Source organism: Heloderma suspectum, chromosome 5 (genome assembly GCF_057233095.1).
Source record: "Heloderma suspectum isolate Gila_16-S chromosome 5, 16-S_ref, whole genome shotgun sequence".
Taxonomy (NCBI): domain Eukaryota; kingdom Metazoa; phylum Chordata; class Lepidosauria; order Squamata; family Helodermatidae; genus Heloderma; species Heloderma suspectum.
The window spans coordinates 222,649,451-222,670,138 of record NC_139462.1 but is presented as its reverse complement, the minus strand read 5'-3'; the positions used below and the strand labels follow the sequence as shown (position 1 = coordinate 222,670,138).

General features: G+C 48.1%; 1 protein-coding gene and 1 non-coding gene across 3 annotated transcripts in view; one reads left to right on the top strand and one right to left on the bottom strand.

Annotated features, from left to right (window-relative positions):
* Nucleotides 1-20,688, top strand: part of LOC146345193 (sodium channel protein type 5 subunit alpha-like) — a 301,192-nt gene that overhangs the window by 82,473 nt on the left and 198,031 nt on the right. For both annotated transcript variants that reach the window (XM_084859393.1, XM_084859394.1), the window contains exons 9-10: nucleotides 2,339-2,536; nucleotides 14,656-14,835. In XM_084859393.1, coding sequence (XP_084715519.1) covers nucleotides 2,339-2,536; nucleotides 14,656-14,835 — 378 coding nt within the window. The remainder of the gene's footprint in view (nucleotides 1-2,338; nucleotides 2,537-14,655; nucleotides 14,836-20,688) is intronic.
* TRNAV-CAC (transfer RNA valine (anticodon CAC)) lies at nucleotides 9,578-9,649 on the bottom strand. Its single transcript has one exon. It is a non-coding gene; the product is annotated as a tRNA-Val (tRNA).

Below are 20,688 nucleotides of genomic sequence, written 5' to 3'. Positions count from 1 at the left end.
TTTCCAGGCCTAATTCAAAGTGCTGGTATTAACATTCAAAGCCCTCAACCGCCTCTTCCCATATGCGCCTGCCCGGACCCTAAGATCATCCTCAGGGGTCCTTCTCCAGGAGCCTCTGCCAAAGGAAGTGACACGGGGGCCTACCAGGAAGAGAACCTTTTCTGCTGTGGCACCCCGGCTGTGGAATGAGCTCCCTAGAGAGGTTCGCCTGGCACCTACATTGTTCTCTTTCTGGCACCAGGTGAAGACCTTTTTATTCTCCCAGTGTTTTAACATTTTAGCTTCCTAATCTTTTAGCTCTGGTGTTTTAAATCTGTGTTTTAAATCTCTGCATTGCTACTAGGTTTGATTCTGATTATACTGTTATGTTGTAGGTTTTGAGGGTTCATATTTTATATAGTTTTATGCTGCACTCTATGGTTTTAATTTTTGTGAACCGCCCAGAGAGCTTCGGCTATTGGGTGGTATAGAAATGAAATAAATAAAATAAAAATGCTTACCAGCTGGATGCTACTAATTGTTTTATTCCTGGCACTTGATTCTCTCTAGGAGCCAACACTGGGAGATCCCTCTCAATATCAGAACACACCCAGCTGTATGGGAGGTGGCCAGTGTATATACCAGGTGTACATACCAGGGATGGGGAACCTGAGCTCCACCCCAGATGTTGCTGGAGTATTTATGTATTTTATTTTTATTTATTACATTTCCAATCCACCCAATAACTAATATTCTCTGGATGGATTGCAAACAGTTCAAAAACTAAAACACTATAGAACAGTCAAAAATATAAAATACAGTACAAATATTTAAAAGAATAAAATACAATAGAATGCGAAACAGTAAGCAGCATAGGAATCGATAAAACAGCCATAATAGCCTAGCACTAGGGTTCTAAAAATGCCTGGGAGAAAACAACAGTCTCCACTTGGAGCCAAAACGATAACAATGTAGGTGCTGGGTGAACCTCTTGGGGGAGTTGATTCCATAACTGAGCTGCCATCACTAAGACTACAACTCCCGTCATCTACCACCATTGTGCATGTTGGCTGGGAGTGATGGGATAAGGAGTCCAACAACATCTGGAGGGCCACAGGTCCCCCACCCCTGGTATAGACTGCCTGATCCTCAAGTCCACAAGGGGGAAAGTAATAGCCCTCTGCTGCCCCATTACATTCTTTGCAAAGACCCAGGGCCGTGAGGCCTAGGGAGGAGAGATTCCCTGCAGTACGAGTTATTTGCTTGTGCAGCAGCATGTGTTGGCCCTGCTCCATTTATCCAAGAGTTGGAGGCATGCCCCAAGGTGCTAACCTGGCCATATCTATTGTTGGTCACACCTAGAAGGTACAGGCAAAGGCCCCAGCACTGCCATCTCTCAAAAAGGTCTAATGCAGGGGTGTTCAATTTCAGGCAAGTGGGCCAAATCTGGCCTGCCTAACATGCCAATCTGGCCCTCCAGGGTTCACCAGAAGGCCACGCCCCCTTTCTCCTGTGCACTGATCATTTGGTGGTTTCCCAGTTTGTCCATTTCCCCCCTGCTCTAGAAGGTTGAAATGCCTCTCCTAAGGCTTAGTTACTGGCAGGCTGGGCTTTAAGCTAAACTATGCTGGTATTTTAAAATATGCCGGTACATTGTCTTGGCCTCACACCACCACTGGAATGCGTCTCCCGAGAGCTTCTCCAGCACTGAACAGGGTGAAGCCCCTGCCCCAGGTGGCAGAGCAGGAGGAGCAGTGAATTACACTGCTCCCCCCACCCCTGCCAGGAGGATGCTTTCCTGCCATGGCACTTGCTGCAGCAAGAGAGTGGGGCTGGTGGGGCTCCCGAGAGCAGCCGCCCCCTCAGTGATGCTAGTGGGTGCTCCGGGGGGCCCCAGTGGTCCCACTCTCCTGATGTGGCAAATGCCGCAGTGATAGAGCAGCCAGAAGGGCTCTCTGGAGCAACCAGCCACCCTCTGTTTTGCTCAGAGAATGAGCTGGAGGGCAGCTGGGCAGGCTCTCTGGAAAGCTGCATCTGTGCCAGCCCAGCCGCTTCCTCCAGCCCCACAGAGAGCCGATGCAGCAGCGGTGATAAATGTAAGCTGTGAGGGAGGGTGATGGGGGAAGGAGAAGGGGGTGGTGGCATGACATGATAAGGGGAGGGGGCTGAGGGTGTGACGTGGTAAAGGGAAGGGGTGTGTGATGCAGTAAAGCAGGGGTGGGCAAGTTCAGGGGGGCTGGAGGCCATTTTTGCTTGCTGTCCCTTGGGCTGTCCCTTGGGCTGAAAGAGGTTCAACACCCTGGTTTAATATGAAATCTAGTAACTTAAAAAAAAAAGTCTAAATGTTTTATCTGTCTAGACCCTTAGATCTGCTGGCAAGATCTACATGCTCTTTTTCATGCTGGTCATCTTTCTGGGCTCCTTTTATCTGATCAACTTGATCTTGGCGGTGGTGGCCATGGCGTATGAAGAGCAGAACCAAGCCACCCTTGCTGAAATGGAGGCAAAGGAGAGGAAGTTCCGTGAAGCCATGGAGGCCCTGAAGAAAGAGCAAGAGGTCTGTAAACCTCCTGGAGTGAATGCATTAATCTTGAAAGTGCCACAAGGCTCGTGGCTGTTTGTGCTGTGTTTGTTGTGCTCCTTGACTTCTCTTTGAGAGCTGAGCTGCATAGTCGGCAAAATCGCATGGTTCCACTCTTGCCAGACTATACAGCACTTCAGACCAGGAACAGCATCCCCCAAACCCAAAAGCAAATAAAATTGCTTGCTCCTACCAGTAGCAAGCAGCTTGGGGCCAACATCTTTTGTTTCTGACAGTTTCCAGGAAATTGAGTCATTCTGGGGAAGATGATTTCAGTGAACAGCAATGCACATTGATAAGGTGCTTTCAAGCGTTCAAAGTCCATCATGTGCATTCTCAAGTTGTAACCCTTTTAAGAGTGGGCTTCCCAATGTGGTGGCTATGCAGCTCTGTCTCAGTCACCATGCCCCTTCCAATCCCTCTTTTATAATAGTAGTAGCAGTAGTAGTAATAGCAACAACAACAATAACAGTTGTTGTTGTTATGTATTTCATTTCTGTGCCGCCCAATAGCCGAGGCTCTCTGTGTGGTTCACAATAATTCATAAAAATGAATACAAAAACTACAACATGATGAACTTATAATACAACATTATAATAAAACGTTGTAACATTCAAAAATAGACCACATTTAAAACAATTAAATAGCTAAAAACAATTTCATTAAGCAATTTCAGTAACAGACCTGTTCAAGACAGGGGGCCACCACTGAGAAGGCCCTCTCCCTTGTTGCCATCTTCCGAGCCTCCCTAGGAGGAGGCACTCGGAGGAAGGCCCCAGATGTTGATAGCAGTATCTGGGTAGGTTCATGTCAGGAGAGGCGTTCTGTCAGGCATTGCGGTCCCAAGCCGTGTAGCGTTTAAAAGTTAAAACCAGTACCTTGAATCGGGTTCGGAAGCATACAGGTAGCCAATGCAAGCTGGACAGAATTGGACTTATGTGCTCAGACCTTCTTATTATTAAGAACAACAACAACTCCTTCCTGGGTGCACTACAAAGCATGGTGCTGGTCCAGGCTCTGGCTCCCCTGCCATCTTAATTTCCTAGAGTGCCTCTGGGGCTATAAGGGAAACAGAGAACTAAAGGGCAGCTAGAGCTCGGGCCAGGACTGCCCTTTGCAGCAAGAGATGGGTAGGGATGGCGGAGAATTCCGCCACGGATTTCAGTGAGGCCGAATGCACTGGCATTCAACCCCCCGAAATCCGTGGCGGAACGGCCTGCCACCCCCCCACCCCCCCGCGGATTCCCCCCAGGACGAGACTTACCTGGGGTGGATATTCTGGATGGCAGCGGTGGTGGCTCCGGCGGCGGTGGCTGGTCTTTCGACCGGCTGCCGCGGCTGCCATTTGCATTCTGGTCTTTGCCGTGATAGGCTATGTAAGTCTTTACGTAGCCTATCACGGCAAGCCAATCAACCCCCCCCCAAAAAAAAACGGCATACGCAAATGGCGGTGGCTATGGCAGCCACCATTTGCGTTCCTTATTTTTCGCCGTTTTAGTCTACATAAATATTTACGTAGATTATTACGGTGGAAAAAAAGGGTAATGCAAATAGCGTAGTGAGCGCTATTTGCATTCCTTTTTTATTTGCTGTTTTAGCCTACGTAAATATTTACGTAGGCTAAAACGGCGAAAAATAAGGAACGCAAATGGCGGCCGCCGTAGCCGCCACCATTTGCATATGCCCTTTTTTTTTATTCCCAGACGTGATAGGCTACGTAAAGACTTACATAGCCTATAATGGCTCCCTGGCTGGACGCAAATGGCGGCTGCTACAGCCGCCATTTGTGTCCGCACCAGGCAGTCCGCGGCTGGAAATCTGGAGCAGAGCCGGCCGTCAAGGATTCCGGGGGGGAGGACCGGATCGCCTCCCCCCAACCACGAACACAATCCACGAAAAGGTAAGTGACTTTCGTACATCCCTAGAGATGGGTGAATGAGTGACGTTCAAGATGACCAGGATTCTCGAACATTGGCTCCCACTCCTCTCATGCCCGATTCCCGTTCGCATTTGTAATTGCCACTCGCTCTGCGCAAACAGGGAAATTGCACAACAATTTGTGCAAATTTCCTAAATGTTCGATTTGTGCAAATTTCCTAAATGCACACACATTTCCTAGATTTCCTCCATAGTCTAAAATGGGGCTGATTCAGTCTATAAGGGAAATTTGCACAAATAATGAAATGTGCGTAAATTCAGATAATGTGCACAAATTTAGGAAATTAGTGTAAATCAGCTGTGAGCACATGTTCGGCAGTTTATGAACATGTGCTCGTGATTCTGATCATGTTCGAAGTTTTGAACAGGGCATGCTCACGTGTTTTGCGAGCAAGTAAGCATGAAAGTCGCATACATCCTTATTAGCAGCACACCCAGCTGCCCAGGAAAAATTAAACAACGGAAGCCTTTCCCAGTGGCACCTGGGGAAGGGTACAGATTGACTGTGGGGAGGGCAAGGAGCGACAGACAAGGGAAGACAGTAGTGCATGTAGCAGTGGTGGGGAGGATTAACAGGACCTTGAGGAGGCAGCAAGCAGCTCCTCCTCCGACATGGTGGGAGGAGAAAGAGGGCTGTGTCTGTTGTATATGTGAGTGTATATATCAGTTCATGTCTGTTTTTGTGTGAAGGGGCTGTGATTCCATTCAAAGGGATTTTTTACCACCAGCCAAAACTCTAATGGTGCTGTCCATGGTGCTGAAGCCATTTGGGGGATAGGTTTCAGCACCTTGGATACCATCTTTCAGCACCTTGGATAGCACCATTACAGTTTTGGCCGATGGTAACTAAAACCTTGAATGGAATCACAGCCCCTCCGGAGCTGGAGTCACCAGCCACCACTGGAGAGACAGACAGATAGCCAGACAGAGAACTTCTACAATGAAAAGTGGGTAAGAAATCTTTTTAAAAAATAAAAAAAAATGTGCCTGATGATCCAGGCTGTGGAGGGAGAAGGAGGAAAGAGAGAATGTGATTTGTTTGGGGGAGGGGGCTGAGTTTGCTGACAGAGGGGAAATGAATGGATTGAGGCTTAATTCAGCAGGGATAGATTTGGCCAATGAATTTGGGAGAAATTGACTTGTGGGTGGATTTCCTTTTAATGTGGGAGAATAAATTGATTTTTGAGGAATTTATTTAGAGGTGATTTGGGGTTGGGCTCGGTGGGGTCAAATGTGTGGTTTGGCATTTGGGCATCAGGTCTCACCTTTGCCTTGAACTCAGTTTCTTGGGAAAGGGATTGGTTTGTGCACCTCATCAGTTTTCCTTCTTTGAAATGGATATTTTGCTGTGCCCTGTGGGCCCTGTGGTTTGGCATTTGGGCGTCAGGCTGCAGGCCATGAGCAGCAGGGCAGGGGTGCGTGGGACTGGATCTTCAGCCTGTTACCCTCCAGTCTTTTCTTGGAGTAGCTCTCTAGTGGAACAGGCTACTGACCAGGGCAGTAAAATATTTGGTAAAGGGCATCCTAGTGGTTTTTTGTGTGTCTGCCTTGCTGTTTCTCTCTCACAGTTGTGTGATTCCCTCCTACCAGCATGGCCTCTCTCTTAATTTCCCCATGGCTGACGTTCCTTGCCTGCCACCAATGAATGATGGGACATGCCCTATAGCAGGAACTGCCCATCTTTTGTGAAACTGAATCTTCTGTTTACATCATGAGTGATCTGATCCAGCAGGTGTCTGCTATTATGATAGAGAGCTTCAGCTATTGGGTGGTATAGAAATTAAATGAATGAATGAATGAATGAATGATGGTGCTACCAGATTTTAGAGCTGTGTTTTCTTCATGTTGGGACTGAGTCTTCTACTAGCTTGGACTGGTGGCCCAGCTATTCCCCTATCTGGACAGGGATAACTTGGTGTCAGTAGTTATGCTCTGGCAACCTCCAAGCTAGATTACTGCAATGCACTCAACTTGGGGCTTCCCTTGAAGACTGTTCGGAAACTGCAGCTTATGCAAAATGTGGCAGTCAGAATGATAGCGGGGACAGAAGGTCTGAGCATATAACACCAATTCTGGCCCAATTGCACTAGCTACCTATATGTTTCCAAGCCCAATTCAAGGTGCTGGTTTTAACCTATAAAGCCTTTAGGGATGTACAAAATTCACCATTTCTCGGAATCTTTTGTGGTGGGGGGGGCGCTCCGTCCCTCCCCCTGGAATCCTTGACGGGGGGGAGGCGATCCGGTCCTCCTCCCCGTAATCCTCAATGGCCAGTGGTTCCGGTGGCAGTTCCAACAGCGGCGGTGGGGCGGCGGCGGCTGGTCTCCTCGCTGGCCGCGGCCGGGCTGCTGCCGCCCGCCATTGCCATCTTGGCCTGCAGCCGTGATAGGGTACGTAAGAATTTACGTAGCCTATCACAGCTGGGTAAAAAAAAAGCACAACCCAGCGTATGTAAATGGTGGCAGCTATGGCAGCCGCCATTTGCGTTCCCTATTTTTCGCCGATTTATCTTACGTAAATATTTATGTAAGATAAAACAGCAAAAAAGGGGAACGCAAATAGCACCCACTACGCTATTTGCATTCCCCTTTTTTTCGCCGTTTTATCTTATGTAAATATTTACGTAAGATAAATCGGCGAAAAATAGGGAACGCAAGTGGCGGCCGCCGTAGCCGCCGCCATTTGCGTACGCTTTGTGTTGTTGTTGTTTTTTTTACCCAGCCATGATAGGCTACGTAAATTCTTACGTACCCTATCACGGCTGCAAGCCAGGACAGCAATGGCAGCGGCAGCAGCCCGGCCGCGGCCAGCCAGGAGACCAGCTGCCGCTGACGCCGCCACCAGACCCGCTGCCGCCACTGGAGCTGCCACCGCCACATCCACCCCAGTTAAGTACCATCCCAGGGGAATTCCGCAGGGGAGCGGGGGGGCAGGAGGCCATTCTGCCACGGAATCTGTGGCATCACTGGAATCCGTGGCGGAATTCTCCGCCATCCCTAAAAGCCTTACACAACTTAGGACAGCAATAGCTGATGGAGCGCCTCTCCCAAAATGAACCTACACATGTGTAGACACTATGATCATCATCTGAGGCGTTTCTCCAAGTGCCTCCTCCAAGGGAGGTTCAGAGGATGGAAACAGGGCCTTCTTGGTGGTGGCCCCCCAATTGTGGAATGCTCTTTCCAGTGAGTTCCACCTAGTACCAACATGGTCATCTTTTCAGTGGCAGATTAAGAGTTTCCTCTACTCCCAGGCATTTGAGAACATATGATGGGGCTTTTAATGTTTGTGTTTTACCAGGTCCCAAATTTTCTTGTAACTGGTTTTGTTTTGTTTTTTAGTGTTTTAACAGTTTTAAAATATTTGTATGTTAAAGATTTTATATTAAGTATTTTGTACTATAATTTTTGTGAACTGCCCAAAGAGCTTTGGCTACTGTGCAGTATAGAAATGAAATGAATGAAATGCAATGAGCCATAGACAGCTGGGGGCCAGGAAACAGGGACCCAGAGCTGAGAAACACAGCAGAACCAGAAGCCTGTTGCAGGCTTTTCTGTCCAGGAAGGCCCAATGGCCAGCCCAGAGCCTGAGAATGCTTCACTGCCAACCTGCAGTTCTGATAGCTCACCGCCAGTGGAGGCTGGGGGCTCCGATGTCAGTGGTGTGGTGAATCCACTCCAGGTTTCAGTTGGAACCAGTCAGAACTCTAAAGGTGCAATCCAAGGTGCTTAGAGTTCTGACTGAAACCCGGAGCAGATTCACCGCCTCACTGACCTGGGAGCCACCAGCCTCCACTGTGCACTGCACAGGGCAGCTGCACACACAACAAGCCATTGCTGGTTCTAGCCATAACAACTGACTCAACTTGGGCTGTTTCATGCATGATTTCCTCACATGGATTATCACCTCCTTCTGGAAAAAAGTATGCATGTAGCATATACCCCATCATGTTCCAACAACTGTGTGTGCATCTATTTCTCCTCATGATGGGATGCTGTGACAATCACATTGTCCCAAACGTTGCATTCGTCGCACACGACAAAACGTACATGTGTCGCGCGTGCCTTTTCCTTCACAGGTGTAATAGCTGCGTAGAAAAATCACGCATGTAAAGTAGCACTCAAGAGCCCACCATAATGTCATGTGTTAATTGGCAGAGGGTGCGTGGAACACCTGTTAAAAATAGGGGATTGGTTTACTGTTATCATCGTCATCATCTTCAAAGATGTGCCCATGCTTACTAGAGGGAAATTAATGGCTTTTCGTTCAATATTTGCAGCCCTCACGATTATTTCAAGTTAATTAGCATTCTTTTCAGATTGGCTTTATTGATCTCCCAACTTCAAACAGCCTTTAGTCTCCCATTATTCAACAAGTGGAATAATAGGTGGGGTCAGCTGTTTAAACACTACTGATGTTGCTCTTGTGCAAATAAAATAACTCATCCACTGTAAGCCAAACGCACCAGTGCAAAGATGTCATACGATAGCTCTGATTAGCATAAATCAGATTGTCTTCAACTGGTGAGGGATGGGTGACCCCAACAGCTGTTGTGAGAGGATCTGAATTAAATCTGCTTTCTCTTGGGGGATGGGGGGAAGTTCCAAAATCTCAGAGGGACAAGAGTAGGGTCAATAGACCAGACCATCTTTCTAAAGTTACAAATGTTCTAAGAGCCAATCTATGCATCTATAATGGATTGTATGGTACAGCCCTGCTTGGGCTGTACCACTTCAGATTGCAAGTGGGCGACTGCATGTTTGAGCATCACACCACCATGTCAAATAAATCCCTGTACTCAGAGCCAGTGGAGGCTGGTGGCTCCGATGTCAGTGGAGTAGTGCATCCGCTCTGGTTTTCAGTCAGAACCAGTCAGAACTCTAAAGGAGCTCTCCAAGGTGCTTCCGCAGAATGAAATAGTAGACTGAGGTGCTAGGATTCTTGACTAGACCACATCATAGGAACATAGAAAGCTGCCTTATAGTGAGTCAGACCATGGGTCTGTCTAGCCCACTATTGTCAACACTGGCTGGCAGTGCCCCTCCAGGGCTTCACGGAGGATTCTTTCCTTGCTGTACCTGGAGATGCCAGGGATTGAACCTGCGACCTTCTGCTTGTGAAGCAGGTGCTCTGCCACTGAGCTACAGCCCCTCCCACCATGAGGCACTCTGGTCTAAATGCTTACAAGTGCCTGGAGCAGACAGGGCAGTCTGTGTTTAAGTAACCTGCAAGTGCAGAGGGACAGTGCACAAATCGCATTGACTGAAATCGCTCCACATATGGTAGCTTTACAACAGGCAGTGGCTTGCCAGTGGCTCTCTGGTTTAGTTCTGGGGCCACTGTGCCAGCATCCTGCAATCAAGCTGCCTGTCGTTAGGGATGTACGAATCCCTTACTTTGTTCCGGTCCGGGGCATCCGGGGTGGGGGGGAGGCGATCCGTCCCTCCCCCTGGAATCCTCCCCAGCTAGCTCCGCTCTGCGGCAAGGCCATGGAGCCACCGGCCGCAGCTGGACTTCTGGCTGCTGCCAGGCTGCTGCAGCTGCAAATGGCGGCTGTCATAGTGGCTGCCATTTGCGTCCTTGCATTAGGCCATGATAGGCTACCTAAGTATTTACGTAGCCTATCACAGCAAAAGGCAGGGATGCAAATGGCGGCCGCAGCAGCCCGGCAGCAGCCGGAAGACGAGCTGGAGTTGCTGCCACATCCGCCGCCAGGTAGGCCCGTCCCAGGGGGATTTCGTGGGGTGGCGGTTGGGGGGGTAGTCTGTTCCGCCACGGACTCCGAGGGGCCGGATTCAAAGAATCCGGCCTCACTGGAGTCCGTGGCAGATTTCTCCAACATCCCTACCTGTCATTGCCTCCTGCAGCTAGCAATCCCCAGGGGCCCACAGTGCCACGCTTCACATGTTCCTGGTCGACAGGCCTTGCCGTGCATGAGATGCAGAATGCATGTGCAATAGGAAGGAGGATGCATGATTTTGAATGCTTCTCTAGGTTGCATGTAGCACACATTGGTACATCATATGAAGGGCTCTGCTGAATCAGACCAAAGGTCCATCTAGTACAGCCTCCTTTTCCCCGCACAGTTGCCAACCAGCTACCTACAGGATGCCTTGTTTATGGGTTACATCTGTCTTCTGCTGTTACTCCACAGCAACATTTTATTCTATGATATACTGCCTCCAAACATGGAGTTTCCATTTAGTTGTCATTGTCGTCACCTTCCTTCTCCTCCTCCCCTCTATTTCCTATCTTAGCCCCAAAATGCTGCGGCTTATGTAGCCAAAATGGCACCATCCATGCACAAGAGAGAGGAACCCAATCCCTGTAGTTTGTAGAAGTTCCAACAATCTTTGGGGGGATCTAAAGAAAGAGGGAATCTCCCAAAACAGCCCACCGTGGCTACAGAATACTTACTGACCATTGGTGGGGAGGGACACAAAACATGGTGGTAATGGATGGAGTATATAATATAATGGAGTGGCTGGAATCCTGAGTACTACAACTCTCTCACCCCCTTCAGTTGACCTGCTGAGCCGGGGTGATGGGAACTGTAGTCCAAGACATTTGGAGAAAGCCGGGGTGAGGAAGACTGCTCTGCGTATTCCACTATGCTAACCAGCACAGCCCTTTCTCTGATGACAGGACAGGTTTGTCAGTGACAATCGGTCATGATGTGTAGCACCTGCAACAAAATGTTGGGGGTGGCTGGGTTTGAGTAACAGACCAGGACCACATTGAACCTGGGCTCAAGTCACCCTTTAGCTATAAAACTCACTGGGGAGCTTGGCTGGGTCACCATCTCTCGGCCCGACTTATCTCAGAGGTTTGTCACAAACATAAAATTGGGGTGGAGACGGAGGGACCTTTTACATCACTCTGACCCCCCACAGCCAGCATGGTCAATGGTCAGGAATCCTGGGAGTTGAAGCTTAACCTTGGCCAGATCATGCATAAGGTTGCCAGCTTCTTTTTCTGGCCTTGCTGCTGTGACTTTATACCCTCATCCTGTCATGTCTAACAGAGGTATGCGAAGGTGCTCCTACCAGAGAAAGAAGGTGTTGGGAGAAGCGTCAACCTGCTGCATGTCTGTGTGCCAGGATGCTCTTTAAAGGTATAGGAGCAAATGCCAGCAAAAAAAAATGGCAACCCCTAAGCCAGGCTTCCCCAACCTGGTCAGGAATTGTAGTCCAAGCTGGGAGTTGTAGTCCAAAACATCTAGAGGACACCGGGTTGGGGAAGGTGCCATAAATGAATACAAATATGCATTGCTGGCAGCAGTTGGGAGTGGTACAATCTGGAATGGTATGGCCTCAGTCTGCTGTGGCATTTTGCATAATGCATAGATCAGTAGGAAAATGACACATTTGAGAGAGAGAGAGAACGAACGAACGAACCTACCTAGCCTCTACACGAGTGTGCTAGTATTTGATTGTGCCTTTCCTAGTTATTGGCTTCCTTTGGCATGGTCATTGGTAGTTTTTTGTTGCTGTGGTTGTTGTTTCCAAACTCTGTCATATTACTATTCCATCCCCCCTCCCCCAGACACTAATTTGACTTCGGATCCATTTCTAGCACCTCATGGTGTTATCAGACTTTCCCTGCAGCAATTCCTTCCGATAGCTGATGCAGGGCGCACGCTGCCCAGGCATGTGGTGCAGAAAAGTCCATCTTATCTGTGTATTATATTCATGTGGGCGGTGTGTGTTTTTTCCTTAAAGCCCACGGTTTGTGTTTATCACTCTGGATCCCGGATCACAACAGGTTCTATCACTTTGTATGATAAGATTTTGCTTGCAAGAAAAAAAAAATTAAAAATCTGTATCAGCAGAAATAATATGGGCTGTTACTTCTGCTTTCCTGGGAGATTATGTAGAAAGTGTGGGGCCTCATGGTAGGGAGCTTTGCCTTTGCCCAGATGTTTAGATGTTTTCACCATGACTCTTGAGCGTGTGCCAATGCCTCGTATCTGAGAACTGCGGGGAGGGATAGAGCCAGGATTCAAACTCTAGCTCACCCACAGATTTTCTGAGTGCCCTTGATCAAATCACTGTGTCAGCCAGTTCAGACTGTTACTGGGCATCCATTTTGCATATCATTGCATGCATGTGATGGATGTACCATGTGGAGGCTGGTTCGAAACATGAGAACATAATGAAAAGAGCTATGCTGTATCAGACCAAAGGCCTACCTAATCCAGGATTTTGTTTGCACAGTGGCCAACCAGTTGCCCGTGGGAAGCCCACAAGCAGGACATGAGTGCAAAAGCACCCTCCCACCCATGTTCCCCAGCAACTGCTACACAGAGCCATACTGCCTCTGATCCTGGATGCAACATATAGCCATCAGGACTAGTAGCTGGCTGGGGCATGCTGGGAGTTGTAGGCATCATAGGACTTTTCTCTGTCTAAGCATGCACAGGATTGCGCTCTTCAGCATCTTCTTAAAACTCATCTCTTCACAAAGGCCTTCCCTGAAATGTGACCCAGCCGGCTGTGTTTTGTAGCATACAGTAGAATGTACTGTTTTAGTGCTGATTAATGTGTATTGTTCCATTTTTATTGTTTTATTTATTGTTGTTTTGATGCCATTGTATTTTATGGTCATTGCTTTCATACCCCTATGAGAAGTGGTATATAAATGTGAATAATAAATCCATAAATAAATTTGCAAGGAAACCAGGTGTACAAGGGAACCCCGCACTTTTTTTGCAAGCAGGACCGTGCTCCCAGAAGCTTCCTGGGAACATAATTCTGCTTGCAAATATGGCACATGCTTCCCGTGAGCCTGGTTTCCTTGCAAAATCACCACTTTTTTTTTTTTTTTGCTGCCATCATCACCGCTGTGGCAGCAAATTCAGTGGCAATTTTAGAGGCGATGGCAATTTCAGCCGGGTAGAGTGTGGCTTCTGGTGGTTTCCCAGGGGCAATGTAGTCACCTGATCCCCGGAGGTTGTCCACCACTGACTTAGAGGAGTGCTACTGGCAATGGCAGAAACGAATAGGGATAAATGCCAAGTTCTGCACCTAGGAAAAAGAAACCAAATGCACAGTTGGATGGGTGATATTTGGCTCAACAATACTACAAGCGAGAAGGATCTTGGAATTTTTGTAGATTACAAGCTGAATATGAGCCAACAATGTGATGTGGCTGCAAAAAAAGCCAATGCTATTTTGGGCTGCATTAATAGAACTATAGCTTCCAAATCCTGGGAAATACTAGTCCTCCCCTACTCAGCGCTGGTTAGGCCTCATCTGGAGTACTGTGTCCAGTTCTGGGCACCACACTTTAAGAAGGATGCAGACAAACTGGAGAGAGTTTAGAAGAGGGCAACGAAAATGATCAGGGGACTGGAAACAAAGCCCTATGAGGAGAGACTGAAAGAACTGGGCATGTTTAGCCTTGAGAAGACTGAGGGGAGATAGGATAGCGCTCTTCAAGTACTTGACAGGTTGTCACAGAGAGGAAGGCCAGGATCTCTTCTCGATCATCCCAGAGTGCAGGACACAGAATCATGGGCTCAAGTTACAGGAAGCCAGATTCCAGCTAAACATCAGGAAAAACTTCCTGACTGTTAGAGCAATGCAACAATGGAACCAATTACCTAGGGAGGTGGTGGACTGTCCCACACTGGAGGCATTCAAGACAAGGCTGGACAGCCATCTGTCAGGGATGCTCTGACTTGGATTCCTGCACTGAGCAGCGGATTGGACTCGATGGTCTTATAGGCCCCTTCCAACCCTAATATTCTATGATTCTATGCTGGTGGTGGTGGCAGCAAAAAACAAAAAGAAAAAGATGGACTGAGGGGTCTGGGCACTTTCCCCTTCCCCCCAAAGTTAAGTTGGAAGTTCTCTTAGGAGAATTTTGGGTTCTTTATGAAGTAAGAATCCTGCTTCAATGGGCGTCTCTGAGTAAGGATGTGTGAACCCCTCTGCACACGTTCACCAGCATATTAAAACTCTTTTGGCTTTTGTGAAATTCCTCAGATGTTTTGCCTGTGGAGAAGCCCCAAATTTGTTTTGAATTTTAGTGAAATGAGAATAAATGAGAAGAGCTGGTGCAGTTAAAGTTTCTATGGATACGGCTATCAAATATCATTTTAAAGATAACGTGTTTCTGCTTGGTTCCCTTTATTTTATTTTTATTTTCTCCAGGCGTTAGCTCGAGGAATTGATTCGATGTCACTTAGCTCATTTGAAATGTCACCTCTGGCATCGAAAAATTCCAAAGAACGAAGAAGCCGAAGAAGGAAGAAGAAATCTTTGGGGGCAGAAGATGATGGGGATGACCCGAAGGGGCCGAAATCTGAATCGGAGGATGGCCAACGGAGGACGGTTAGTCTTTGCCTACAGTGGGAAAACTCCTGTGCAAGTCCCACTGAAAGGAATGATTGCGCTGTGTGAAGATTCACACCACTCTGCTTTCACCACTTCGGAATCTGTTTAGATGTGGAGTGGTATATAAATGTTGTAAATACATAAATAAAGATAGGAGATTCCTCTGCATGCATGGAGACACAGTTATCCCCTTGGTTGGATTAGCTAGGTTTGGAGAGCAATTCTCTTGAGCACATCTAAATGTTTCCCAGGAAGGGGAACATGATCAGGAGCTGGGAGGGCTTAGGATCACTCACTTCCTTGGCCACTCCCCTCCCTCATACCAGAATGCCCCTGACATACCAGTTCCTCTGCCTCCCATGGAGACTTCCACAGTGGCTAGGCAGAGCCAAAGTGAGTGCTCCAAGGTCAGGAAGACCCTTCTGAGGCCAGAGCTGTGTTTACAGCCTTGGAGGGCCCTGGGATGCCATCTAGAGACCATAAGATTGCTCTCTGGGATACCTACAAATCAGTAGCTTCAGATAATGTTTTGGGAATCATCTGGAACTATTGGTCTGCAGGTATCCTAATTCAAGTATATATTTTCTCTCCTTGCACATAGATGCCTGGATTGTGTGCATCATTCATTAGATGGTTGCACCATGTGTACCATATTTTTTATTTATTCAAAATATTTATATTTAGTGTGTGTGTATGTGTGTGTGTGTATGGTGAGGCCCTTTGATTTCCTTCCAATGCTGCAGCTTTACATTTGAGATGTGAGCAAATGCGTAACAACCAATGACAAACAACATTCCTCCATTCAAAGGTGTTCATGCATTTACGAGTAGGTGCATGCTTCTTGTTACGAACGTCTCTGCATAATTCCCGAAGGGCCCCATAGTTGGGAACTCTAATGCAGAGATTGGGTAGAACAACTGGATTTAAGCCAAAGGGCACTACCGGCTGTTGTTCCTGTTGTGGTGGTCGCGTCTGTTGTTTTATTTTCATTTTTTGTACAATCCACATATATTCACAGCTGTATGGATTTTCTTTCCTGTAGTATAGGCTTCCCCAACCTAGTGCTCTCCAGCATAAAATTATAGGAAGTGTAGTCCAACACATCTGGAGGGCACCAAGTTGGGGAAAGTGCATGTAGTACATTTTTGCACCCCTCTGTTCCCCCTCCCCCTCCTTTCAATCTTCTCTGCACAGGGAAATGGCTGGTAACCTATCCCATAATAAAAGCTCTGAATCCACTCTCCCAAAAGGAGAGTCTACTCAGGATCACCCATCCATCCACTGCTGAGTGGTAGAGCGCATGTTTTTGCATGGAAACATGCTAAATTTATTCTCTGGCCTCCAAAAGAGGATATCAGAAATAAGGAATTTGTGAATTGACATTTCTCTGCCTGACACTTTGAAGAGCTGCTGACAGTCAGATTGTACAGTACGAGGCGAGATACACCAATAGTCTAACTCACTGTAGGGCACCTACCCCTGTTCATAGCCCTAATCCACCATATGAATCTGTGTAATCCAGACCACAGCATGATGTAAAAGCAAACTGCCAAACACTTATGAATAGAAATTAAGCTCCATAAGGATGCTACAGCAAAGAGCTAAAGCAACCCCCTTTTGTGGCTGCCTTCTGCATTCAGGGCATTGCTCTTATAACAGTGCCCACCTAAGAATGTAAGAACATAAGGAGAGCCATGCTGGATCAGACCAAGGGTCCATCTAGTCCAGCACTGTGTTCACACACAGTGGCCAACCAGCTGCCCACAGGAAACCCACAAGCAGGAGATGAGTGCAGCAGCACCCTCCCACCCATGTTCCCCAGCAACTGGGGCACATAGGCTCACTGCCTCTGGTAATGAAGGTAGCACATAGCCATAAGGACTAGTAGCCATTGACAGACGTATCCTCCAGAAATTTGTCCAATCCCCTTTTAATGCTATCCAAACTGGTGGCCCTCACTACATCTTGTGGTAGCGAATTCCAGAGTTTAACTATGCACCGTGTGTGATAAAGTCCTTCCTTTGATCTGTCCTGAATCTCCCACCAATCAGGTTCATGGGATGACTCCAGGTTCTAGTATTGTGAAGGGGGGGGGAATGTCTCCCTCCCTATCCACATTCACCATACCATGCATAATTCTGTAGACCTCTATCATGTCTCCCCTTACCTTCCTTCTTTCCAAGCTAAACAATCCCAGCTGTTGCAACCTTCCCTCATGGGGGAGTTGCTCCAGCCCTTTGATCATTTTAGCTGCCCATTTCTGCACTTTTTCCAGCTCTACAATACCTTTTCTTAAGTGCAGCTCCTTTTTTGCATAGCCTATCGTGTGATATTTGCATAGCCTATCGCGTGAATATTTGCATAGCCTATCGTGTGAAAAAACAGGGACGCAAATGGCGTAGTGGACGCCATTTGCGGCCGTAAAGCTGGTAGATTAACCTAATTGCAGCCGTAAATGGCTGCATTTAGGCTAATCTACCAGCTTTACGGCCGCAGATGGCGCCCACTACGCCATTTGCATCCAGAGACTTAGCACAGCGATACAGCATGGCAATGGCTGCAGGCCGTATCGCCATTCGCCAGTGACGTGGAGCAGGCGGCCGGCTCCGCAGGATCAACATGGAGCAGAGCTGGTCTGGATGGATTCCGGGGAGGGGGGACAGATCGCCTTCCCCCGCCTGCGGACCGCCGGACCCCCTCAGCCGGAACGGGGTAAGTGATCTGCCCATCCCTACTTAGAGTAGGCCTATTGAAATCAATGGAAATTACGTTAGTCACAACTCAATTAAAGCCCATTGATTTAAATGGGTCTACTCTAATTATGACTAAATGTGGACCCAAACTGTGATAAAGAAATGATCCGACGCACACGCCCAGCTATACACCCAGAAGTACTGTTCTATATGAGAGACATGAATGGATTTTTTGTCTGAGTTTCTTTTTTTCTTTTTGAGAGAGACTTTATTCTTGTTTAATTGAGTGTGTTGCCTTGCTAATTACAAGATTGTTCATGCCAAAACGGCTGAGTGAGTTGCTTTGCTCTGAAAGGGTTTTGGCACGTTAAATAAAAAATGTCAGCCTGGACGTGAAATGAAGCAACATGTTTCTCAGTGTGTTCCTTCGAAGGATGAGTTGTCTTTTCATTTTGCATTCATGCATTTGTCATGTACTGAACATGGCAAGCAGAAGGGCTGGGCTTCCGATGCTTCTCTTTACAAAAGGGTGCTTAGCACCTTTTGAAAGGAGTGAGGCCAAGCTGTCTTTGGGCAGATAAATTCCGATCCCCCGTCCCATCCTTGCCAATTATACTGCCAAGAGGAGTCAGTTTCAGTCATTATTTTATGGAAACCAGGTGGTTTGCCATTAATAACAAGGAAAAAATGCTTCTTTTTCTATGTCATTATTCTATTCTGTTTCTTTCCCCTCTTTCTTCATTGCATCAGACCGGGTCATATCATCACTAAATGTTCTCCCTGTGGCACTGTCCAGGCCAGCGCACTCCTACAAATGTTGAGAAAATGTGTTACATAGGGATCCATTTTGCAGCTATTTCAGCTCTGTTCATTACGAGCCCTGAAATTTGGGTATCCCCACAAAACCTATGCCTATGTTTTGTACTTGTTTTGTGCCACAAACCCCAGGTTTTGGCCGCCTTCCACAAGTGTTTACTGATGGATCCGGTTGGGGTTCCTAGATAACACCCCAAAACACAGCATTGTCATATTCCCTCAAAACCTATGCCAAAGTATTGTACTAGTTTTGTACTGTTTTGTGCCACAAAACTTGAGTTTTCAGCTGCCAATCAAAAACGTGTAGCTGATAACCAGTGCGGGGTCGTATTGAACACCCCAAAGCCAACATTCTCTGAACACACCCCAAAGCCTACTAAAACCCGCAACGCAAAACCTATACCAGCCTTCCCTAACCTGGTACCCTCCAGAGCTGGCTGGGGGATTCTGGGAATTGTAGTCCAGCCTATCTGTAGGGCACCAGGTTTGGGAAACCTGACCTATACCAAGGTTTTGTATGAGTACATACTTGTGGGCGGCAGCACAAAACTCAAAGTTTGTGGCAAAAAATTACAAAATCAGTACAAAACAATCACCAAATGTCAGCATTTGTAGTTCACAGAGCTAGCAATTTCCACTGCTCCACAGTTTTGTAGCTCCTCCTGCCGTCATTCCAGTTGTGGGAGTTGTCACGGCTGTATCCATGTACCACCTTGGTCAAAACCTCCACTTCTCCATGTGAGACAGGTTGGGACTGCTGCTATGTGTCGGGCAAGAAAACCGTGCAAACAGCCTGTGGAGCTGGAAGGGACACAAATGGCTCGCCTAGGTAAAGGTCTCAACTTTGCATACAGCCGTTTTGGTGCTCTTGGCGTCTCCAGAGGAGAAGACCCCTGCCTGAGCCTGGAGAGACAATGCCAGAAATAGATCTAACTCCAAGGTGCCAAACATCCAGCCTAGGGGGCCAAATCTGGCCTGCAGAGCTCTGTGATCCAGCCCAGGAAGCCTTCCCTGCTTCACATGCCCCTTTTGAAACCATACCCCCTGTTCTTTGGAGCGGCCAGAAAGCTTTTGAGTAACCTTGGACTATACAACAAGAAGGAGAGGCAGAGGCCAGCCACCACCGCCGGCTTTCTGCGCTTCATTACTTTAACTCAATATAAGGCAAGGGTGGGCAAGTTGTGGCCCTGTCAGTGTTTTGGCCTACAACTCCATGAGCCCTAGCCAGCTTAGCCACTGGTGAGGGCTCATGGGGGTTGTAGGCCAAACCATCTGGAGGGCCACAACTGGCCCACCCCTGATATAGGACAATTCTGCCCCAGCTCAGCTAGTGTTCTTCATGGCATTTTTTCACAGGACGTTAAAAATAAATGCCTGCCCGGGAATGGCGGCCTCAGTCTGCTCAGTGTGGGCCAAGCTGTGCTCTGCCTCCCTCTAATAACAGCCTGGGTTTGCATCAGCAGGTGGAGGTCTCTGTGCGCAGGTGGGCACAAAGGGGCTTTCCCCCCTTGGTTGCTGCTGGAATCTGGGGCCATCAAGATGGGAGGACTCTGCCCATGCTGTCACTGATGGCAGCCCCCCGCCCCGCACTGGTAAGCCCAGAGTGCACTAGAACAGGAGAGGGCAGAAAGCAGAGTGGGATCTACTGGTAGATTTCTGGGTGAGTTGCGGTGGATCGGCAAGGATTTCCAGCTCTCGGTCGTTTAACAAGAGCAGCAACCAAATGACTTCCCCCACCCCACCCCAGCCCCACATACACACAGACAAATGGTACTGCTGAAATGAGGAAGGCCTGTCAGCTTGGGGGTTTGCGTGAGAGGACTGAGAGCTGCTCCATTCAGTTCTGATACTAAAAACAGCTTCCTGGGCTCGGAATTCTTTACTTCTAAACGTGCGTCGTTTGCACCAGGCTCTGATGGGTGGATCTCAGGATTCTAGTAAGGAACAAAATAGATTCTGCAGACCTGACACCTGCTCATCCCTGCGCCAGAGGACAGGGGAGCCCCCCATTCCTGCAGCAGCTTGTGGATTCTGGCAAATAGGCCAGCTCTTTTGGAACAACGTTGCAGCGCATTGCCCATTTTGGCCATGCGGTAATGGCACCAGGCAGACCCGATGCACCTGAGCAGACAACATGGGCTTCGGCAGGTGCATCCGGCCCACTGTGGTGGTTTCCAAACTGTTCCCTGGAGCACAAAAGACAGATTGTCCTCCGTCACTGTTCTTCCTCTATGACGTGCTGCTGCGAAAAAGAGCTGGGTGCTTTCAAGGGCCTGCTCTCAGATCACACAAGGGAGCGGCTAGGCTCAGAAGACCTTGCTGGCTGCAGGTGTGAATGGAG